Source organism: Camelina sativa, chromosome 7 (assembly GCF_030686135.1).
Source record: "Camelina sativa cultivar CO46 ecotype springtype chromosome 7, ASM3068613v1".
Classification (NCBI taxonomy): domain Eukaryota; kingdom Viridiplantae; phylum Streptophyta; class Magnoliopsida; order Brassicales; family Brassicaceae; genus Camelina; species Camelina sativa.
The window spans coordinates 4,439,275-4,448,165 of record NC_141886.1 but is presented as its reverse complement, the minus strand read 5'-3'; the positions used below and the strand labels follow the sequence as shown (position 1 = coordinate 4,448,165).

General features: G+C 34.6%; 1 protein-coding gene and 1 pseudogene across 7 annotated transcripts; one reads left to right on the top strand and one right to left on the bottom strand.

The window, feature by feature from the left end:
- The first annotated feature begins 60 nt into the window (after positions 1-60).
- Positions 61-2,554, top strand: LOC104700606 (ubiquitin fusion degradation protein 1 C). 6 transcript variants are annotated; one of them, XM_010416141.3, is made up of 9 exons: positions 61-233; positions 620-700; positions 795-819; positions 904-936; positions 1,043-1,164; positions 1,272-1,402; positions 1,499-1,722; positions 1,817-2,052; positions 2,150-2,554. In XM_010416141.3, exons 2-9 carry the CDS (start codon positions 629-631, stop codon positions 2,243-2,245), a joined length of 939 nt encoding a protein of 312 aa, XP_010414443.1. In that variant the 5' UTR covers positions 61-233; positions 620-628; the 3' UTR covers positions 2,246-2,554. The 6 variants fall into 6 exon arrangements, with proteins under 6 accessions (XP_010414443.1, XP_010414444.1, XP_087313836.1 ...); XM_010416142.2 differs by having other exon boundaries at positions 617-700; XM_087457709.1 differs by having other exon boundaries at positions 120-238.
- Positions 2,555-2,664: 110 nt separating this feature from the next.
- On the bottom strand, positions 2,665-6,733 carry LOC147940845 (ATP-dependent zinc metalloprotease FTSH 3, mitochondrial-like; annotated as a pseudogene). Its single transcript, XR_015561529.1, has 7 exons — positions 6,373-6,733; positions 6,037-6,274; positions 5,840-5,908; positions 5,083-5,216; positions 4,492-4,968; positions 3,411-4,403; positions 2,665-3,328 (listed from the first exon to the last, which is right to left on the bottom strand). The product of XR_015561529.1 is annotated as an ATP-dependent zinc metalloprotease FTSH 3, mitochondrial-like (transcript).
- Between the last annotated feature and the right edge of the window lie 2,158 nt (positions 6,734-8,891).

The following is an 8,891-nucleotide window of genomic DNA, read 5'->3' as shown; positions in this document are numbered from 1 at the left end:
GTACGCCACGTGTCTAATGGTTCGTTTTTACTTGATGATACGATCCCCAGTTTCTTCTTCGGCCCGTTTAAAACCTATAAAAGTGTGTGTATCTCTCCCTTCTTCTTCTCTGCAAATCAAAACAAACTTTTTTTTTTCTTTCTTTTTTTTACCAATTATTCAGTTTCGATCTGCTCCCCCATTGACTAGAGACTATACGATCCTCAAGCTTCAGTACCCTATTAATCGGATCGGTACGGTACTGATGAAATCAAGCTGTAGTTAACTTTATCGTTTTTTTTGTTGTGGTTTAAAAACCTTAGAAATAAAATACAAAAGTGTTCACGACTGTTCCGATCATCACTCTTTTTCTTGTTGATTTATAGCTTTATCAATCTTGATTCATCAACTCTGTTCCACAATTTTCCGATTTAGTTCGATGATCTCCTTTGATTTTTTTTTTTCTGTTTATGGGTTTGAAACTTGGAGCTGAATGTCAATTTGAATATTGAAGTTTAAACTTTTGCTATTGTTTTATTTGTGCACACAAGGTTTTCGATGAATTGTCTCAATGGGTTTTGTGTTAAGAGATAAGTGTTTCTTCTTCTTACTGACTTTTAGATTCTTTTTGTGGCAGTAGAGAGTAGATATGAATGGTGTAGGAGATGCTTCTAGCTTCGAGCAGTGTTACCGGTGTTACCCAGTCACATTCATTGAAAAGGTCTCTTTGATGTATCTAATCTAATTAAGCTTTTATTTTTATAAGAAAGTGAAAAGCAAAACGATTCTAACTATTAGTCATTTTATAAATGCAGGCACATCTTGAGAAGGGTGACAAAAGTATTACTCTTCTTCCTTTAGTAGTAGTCTCTTTAGATAGTTTCTTCAAGATTTTTTTTTGACATTTGGTAATAATCTCTGCAGTTATCATGCCTCCTTCTGCTCTTGATCGTCTTGGTGAGAGCCTTTTCTACTCTCATTTTAGTCTTTTCTTTTACTTGAAATGCCTCCTTACTCTGTTTTCTACTTTCATTTGAGTCTTAATGAATGCATATCTTTATAGCTTCTTTGCATATTGAATACCCAATGCTGTTTCAACTGAGTAATGTTTCTGTTGAGAAGACTTCACATTGCGGTGTACTTGAATTCACCGCAGACGAAGGCCTTGTTTACTTGCCGTATTGGGTACATAGACAGTGCTTTATGTTCATCTTTCTTTGTGTCTTTGTTATTTCTTTCCACTAGTTTCTTAATCTGTTCGTCTTTTGTTTTTGTGTTGGCATTACTTATAGATGATGTTAAACATGTCTCTTCAAGAGGGAGATATTTTGCAAGTTAAGAATATCAGCTTGGTCAAAGGGACTTACATTAAGCTACAGCCTCATACTCAAGATTTCTTGGATATTTCCAACCCAAAAGCCATGTTTGTAGTTTTGAAAACTGAATATCTCTATCTTTTGTGTTTTTTTTTAAGCTGTGGGTTTTAAGAATTTTCTTTCTTACGTTCCTCTTTTTGCAGCTTGGAGACTACGCTTAGGAGCTACTCTTGCTTAACCACCGGTGATACTATTATGGTTCCTTATAACAACAAGCAATATTTTATCAATGTGATTGAAGCAAAGCCTTCTTCAGCTGTGAGTATTATCGAAACAGATTGTGAGGTTGATTTTGCTCCTCCTCTTGATTACAAAGAACCTGTGAAGCCACAAAAGTTGACTCCCTCAAATAAGCGAACTCGTGAAGGTTTCCTTTGCGTTCATTCGAAATTATCTGTTGAGTTCTTTCGCGAAATAATAGCCTCAAGTTGTACTTATATGCTTTCCTCTGTTCCTTGCAGTTGAGGAAGAGGAACCAACCAGCAAAGTTCCCAAATTCACGCCGTTCACTGGATCAGGAAAACGTTTAGATGGAAAAGCACAACCACAAACTGAATCAGAAGATACAAAACAAGAAGAAAAGCCAACTGAGAATGGGAAAGACGATGAGAAGCTGTCAGTTACCACCCCACGGCAACGATCAGGGAAGCTTGTCTTTGGTTCAAACAGCAAACCAGCTGCAAAAGAAACTACGAAAGTATGTCTTTCTTATCTGGATATTCCATTCATGTGGTCTAATTAATCATCCATTGAAGATAACTAATCGTGTTTGTATGACTTCTAAATGTATATAGGTTGATCCAAAGAACATCGAGCAAGAGAGTACAACAAAATCAGATGAAGCCAAGTTTCAAGTGTTCACAGGAAAGAAATACTCACTCAAAGGTTAAAACAGGGTTGTTTGATCATATATCTCTGCGGTTCTGCTGATGATATTTATCTGTTTAAGCATTCATACATCGTCTCACCAATTTCTGGGAACAGCTTGGATTGGAACCTAAGCTACAAAGACCCTCAGGATAACATAGATTTCTCTCTGAAAGCTTAAGTTATCTGAGATGTCTCGGACCATCCTTACGGTTATTGATATGTTCCTTTCTAATATGTTTTGAGACAGAAGAAAATGAACAAATTTCAGCAACTTTGACCAGGGATTATATTTTTTTAAATTGAATTAATATACAAAGCTTTCTCATTCATCGACCGACTAGAGAGCTTGGTATGTTTAGGAAAAACATCAAATAAATTTGAAGATGTAACTATATCATCAGTCAGTTATTACAAAACGCAAACTATAAGCAGAGTGAAATTTTAACCCAAAAAAAAAATCTTATTAGAAACAATAATGTAGAAAACAAGAAAAATATTCATTGCTAACAAAGTCCCTCATTACTAAAACAACTGAAGAACGAGAGTACTCTTTTTTTTTTTTTTTGGGATTGTGTTATTGCATTCTTAATTAAATTTACAATTGTAACAGTGACGTTTCTCTTACGTCGGAACAACCTGAGGTTCAAGCGGCGGGGAGCTCCTTCATCAACCACAGGCTCCACCCTCGGCGTGGCAGCTGAGTCCTTCTCACTCTCCTCAAAACCAGACTTAAAACGGTCATAATTAGTCACCTCTGCCGACTTAAACGGACGTTCACCTAAAATCTTTAGAAGATCATCCTGATGCAGCACTTCTTTTTCTAGTAAAAGCTCGGCGATCTCAGCCACTTTCTCTTTGTGTTCCTCGACCAGCTCTATTGTCCGCTCATAAGCTTTGCTCACCCATTCCCTAACTTCCTGGTCTATGATCGCACCAGTTTTGTTGCTGTAAGGTTTAGAGAAGTCGTAGCCATCGTCCCTTGGCGGAAACGAGAGCAGTCCAACCTTGTCACTGAAACCGTACACAGCTACTTGCGCGTACGTCATCTTTGTCACTTTCTCAAGATCGTTCTGCGCACCTGTTGAGATTCTTCCTATCAATACCTGCGATTTGAAAAGGAACAGAAACTTAAAAAACATCTTCAACCGAACCCCACACTACTATACGTTTTCATTTATATTTTACCTGCTCAGCTGCACGGCCACCAAGGGTCATACAAGTCATGTCAAAGAGTTGCTCTTTGGTCATGAGAAGGTTTTCATTTGGAACGTATTGAGCAAACCCGAGCGCTGCTGTACCACGTGGCACAATAGTCACCTTCAGCAATGGCTCTGCGTGTTCCAGGAACCACCCAGTAACCGCGTGACCAGACTCATGATATGCTACTGTACGACGCTCCAACTTGCTTATGACCCGGTTCTTCTTCTCAAGACCACCAATAACACGATCAATAGCAGATTCAAAGTGTGCCATAGTAACAGTTGCTCCTTCATGTCTAGCAGCAATAAGAGCCGCTTCATTACAGACATTAGCAATGTCAGCTCCAGCAAATCCAGGAGTTAGAGCAGCAAGTCTTTGAGAGTAATACGATGGCTCATGATCGAGTTTGATCTTCTTTAAGTAAATCTGAAAAATCTGATCACGACCTTTGATATCAGGTTTATCAATGGTTATCTGGCGATCAAACCGACCAGGCCGTAACAAAGCTTTATCCAAAATATCAGGTCTGTTGGTTCCAGCAAGAACCACAACTCCAGCAGTTGTACCAAAACCGTCCATTTCAACTAGCAACTGATTCAAAGTGCTTTCACGCTCATCGTTACCACCTAAACCCCCACGTCCTCTTGCACGACCAATGGCGTCAATCTCATCTATGAAGATAATACTCGGTGCTGATGCTCTAGCTTCTTGGAACAAATGTCTCACCCTTGAAGGGCCAACACCAACAAACATCTCCATGAAATCTGAACCGGATATAGACAGAAACGGCACACCTGATTCCCCTGCAGTTGCTTTTGCTAAAAGGGTCTTTCCGGTTCCAGGAGGACCTACTAAAAGCGCACCTTTTGGGATTTTAGCACCCAAATCCTCATACTTCTTTGGGTTCTTAAGGAAATGTACAAACTCCATAATTTCTTGTTTAGCCTCTTCACATCCAGCAACATCCTTAAAATATATCTGTCGAAAGAAAATAGCAAGAATAAGAAAAAACTCGGTTTGTTAAGTTCCAATATGATCTTTTTAAAGGTGAGTTTCTAATTCTAACCTTATTCTTGGAATTTTTATCGGCTCTTGTTATTGTAGCCTTGCCTATATTGAAAATGCCACGACCATTCTTTCCACCGGTTCCTCCGACACCCAATCCGCCTTGCATCCGTCTCGCACCATAGAAAAGAGTACCCAAGAGCAATAAAGTTGGTGCAAACCTCATGATCTCTTGATACCAGACCATTTCAGAGACGTATGTTACAGGAACATATTCATGAGGATCAACACCTAATGCTTCTTGAGCTTCTTCGAGTTTCTCCTCAAAAGAGTCGACACTACCGATGTTGAAGTAGTACTTATACTGACCACCAGTTCTTTTAGCAGGAATACCGTTACCATTGCCTTGGATGTCAGTTGTTTGCTGGTCTTTCGGTGTGCTCCTCACATAGACTTTTGCTACTGATTTGTTTGAAACATCTATGTGGTCAACTAGACCAGGCTCGAGAAGCTTGTTTTTGAACTCCTGGAAACTAATCTGAAACAATAAAAAAAAGGTAGCATGGATATTATTAGTGAAAACATATGAGCAGGGCCAGATCTACGGTTCCATATCCAAGAATAACACAAAGCTTAGATTGAATATGCTTGCCTGTTGTTGGTCCCCAGAGCCAAACGAGAAAGAAGAGAAGAACAAACCAAGAGCTAGTAGAGGAATTAGCAAATTTTGGAACCGATTCATGAACATATCTCCCACGTTCTCACTTTCATTCTTCTCTGAACCTTCTGTATTGCAACAATAACATATCCAATTATTAGAATCCTTCAGTAGCACCAACACGTCTCCAAACAAGAAGAGTAACTTCAAAAGCTAGATTGTTATAGAAATGACTCATGCTCTTTTAAATTCAATTTAGCTAAACAGAATCCACACAGCGGTAAAAGCGAAAACAATGGTATAAAGATGACTGAAACTTCCATTAATCTTCAAAACAATTAATAGATCCCTAATTTCCCAACTCATCAGTAGAAGGCTATATGGAACATATAAAATCACAAACACTCTTGTTGATCAACCATCTTATTTGAGTAAAAGCTTTTTAACATCAAGTAAACAGTTGACAAGTTAGAACTACCCCACAAACAAAACTGAGACGCCTATTCACTTCTCCTCCGCGTACACTGTTCATAAGTTGTATTCACATTTCGCAAAAGGATACAGTTTAGGACTAGATAAAAAAAAACAAAAGAACACAAAACACCAAAGAGGAATGGCCTATACAAAACTCATAGCTATTTCTAAACCTCCACAGATCTCTCACATAAGCAAAACACACTCTACGAATTGGGGAAAAAGCCAAGATATAGACATTCCTAAATCAGGAAACTAGAGAAAACTCTGTACTCACCTTTATGATCTGATTTCTGATCACTCTTGGGTTCTTGCTTTGCATCTTTAGGAAAATAGTTTTCATAATCTGCACAAATCACCAAAAAACGTTACACAACAACAACAAAAAAAACACTAATTGAGAACCAAATACCTCAAACTTTATTCGAATTAAAAGTAAAAGAGTTGTTTTTTTTTTTTTTTGGCAAAACATACTCTTCTTCTTAGGAGCTTCATCAGAGAAGAATCTACGAAGTCTTGGATTAGCAAAAACACCAATCAAATCATTGTTGACTAAACCCTTCCGAGAAGCTAAAGAAGCAAAGTGTCGTCTCAAAAACCCTAACCCTCCACCTTCCACTTGATTAACCGACGCCGCATCAAGACCTGACGGAGCAAGTAACCTCGCCTCGTTTAGCACCGCCGATCTAACACCACCACCGTTCAAAAAACCCTAATTTGACTCAAAAAAAACTCAGGATTAGATAGAAAGAAAATAAAAACTACAAACTGAGAACGAATCTGAGAAGGAATCAATGAAATGAAACAAACCCTTGAACGAGAAATGGAGCGACCAAGCTTGGAGAAGAAGATCATTGTCAATTTATAGGAATCACGAAGAACAAAACTGAGTTCGCATAATAGTTAGGAAACACAGCGGAATCGAAGATCTGAAATACGAGTGGAAAAATGCAAACTTTTTGGAATACAGTCAAAACCAAATCAAATGAGAAAGAGAACCAAAATCAAAAAACAAGATAAGAAGGAATTAGGGTTTTTGATTGGGGAAAATAAAATAAAAGTTTGGGTTTTTAATTTTTTTTAATTTTTTTTTTTTAATATCTGAAGCTTATCGAGAGAAGCGAAAGGTTTTATGAAATGTCAAGACACAACAACAAAGACAAAAGACTCTGTACTTGTTACTGTTTCTGTGGATTCTCTTGAACCGGTTTTGTTCTAACGGAAATTGTGCTAAACCGGTTTTTTTTTTTTTTTTTGGGATCTCAAAACCTATTTCCGAAGAGAAAGTTTAGAGCTTAATTGTTTACAGATATTGGGCCTTGGAGAACATATGGGCTAGCTTTTGTCATATAATAAGAAAACAGGTTATAAATTGATTATGAAACTGAAGAAGAGATGTAAACTTGAACAAAACGTTTCCTCCGAATCACTTATACAAGTTACACAGTTCCTATTTTTATTGGAGCGTGGTAATTTCAAAAATATATTTTTTTCTATGTTATTTTTGGTGGTGTCTATTTTCAAAAATACTCATTTTAATATATAAAATGATTAAATTATAAACTCTAAACCACATATACTAAACTCTATCCCTAGAAAGTATACGCTAAATGTAAAATAGATAATATAAATCTAAAAAAAATTCTAAAATTTAATTTAACATATTATAATTACGTAAAAGAGGGCAAAAATAAAAATGTTCAAAAAAATGAAGTATTTTTGAAAATGAGTATCTCAAAAAAAATATTTCTAACAAATTCTCAAGAAATAGTGATTAAGTGGCTGACAACACGTTAAGTTGCGATCACAAGCTCCTTATTAGTAGAATGTAGCTCTGTTTACACTACCAAAAGCTCTAAACTTTTGTAGCACTATGATGTAAAAACGTTTTTTCGAATAAATTTTATATTTTATTCAAAAAAAATAGTGATTTTTCTATAATTATTTTTCTTTCTTCACTTTTGGGTTCATCATATAAATTTATTTTAAGTTTTAATGATTAAATATAGAAATCCCAAAATTTGATGTTTTTCATGACAAAAAAGTTTTAGAGATAAAATTTTGTTTAACTTTCTCTTTCACCATTTAATCGGATAATTTTGTTGAACTTTCTCTTTCTCTTTCTCCATTTCTTTGTCATAACCAAAATTATCTCTTCTTAAAACAAGATCTCACTCGGGCACTTCCGAGCGCATCTCCCTTTGACAACACTTTCACCAAAATGATATATTTTACATTCTTAAGAAATTAAAGCATTTGCAAACTTTTTATACATAAGCATTATATATATATATATTTGGTTTTCAAATTTGCTAATTCACATAAGCATTATATATATATATATATCGTTACTTGTGAAAAAACCTTAGATCAGTTAGACTTAGATATTAGATTGACATAAATGTAGAAAAAAAAATCAAAACGATACTTTTAGAATTAAGAAAAGGGTAATATATATATATATATATATATATATATATATATTTCATTCTCAAATTAAATTAAGTACATCAACTGTAATAATCTTAAAAGGATAGATAAAAAAAATATATTAAAAAGAGGAACTCATTTTATTTTTCATTTAATTAAAATGAAGTAGTCAACTACTAATCTTAAAACAATAAGAAAAAGAAAACAGAAATACAGAAGAAAAAAAACTATAATTTTTTTTGTTTATATCAATTTAGTAAAGAAAAAGGAAACTCAAATAAGATTACAGATAGATTCCCAGGAATATCACATATATGATTTTAGTTTAAAACGAGTTTCTAGTTTAGTATTGAAATTATATATTGTTTTACATCTATTTAGAACTAAATTATATGAATTACATTTTTTGTGTTTCTAAAAAATTAACCCTTGGTACATATCAGATTTTATAAATTTAGCATTGCAATTACTCATTTAGAGGTGTCAAAAGAGATTAACACTTACACTCAACTCATCTCCTTTTTGGGATACTTTTTTCAAAAATACCATTTTTTTTGAACATTTTCATTTTTATACAATATGTTAAATAAATTTTTAGAATTTTTTTAGGTTTAGGTTCTCTATTTTACATTTAGGATATAGTTTTGAGGGATTAGGATTTAGTATTTAGAGCTTAGGGCTTAGAATTTAATTGTTTTATACATAAAAAGGGGTATTTTTAAAAAATGACAACATAAAAAATGTATTTTTAAAAAGTGACATAGGAAAAATGGTATTTTTGACAATCCCCCATCAATTAATATAAATTATTTTTAGGCTTTTAGCAATAATTAGTACTAATTTATAATTATAAAATTATTAAGCAAGACTTTAAAAATACTCATTTTCCAATATCACTT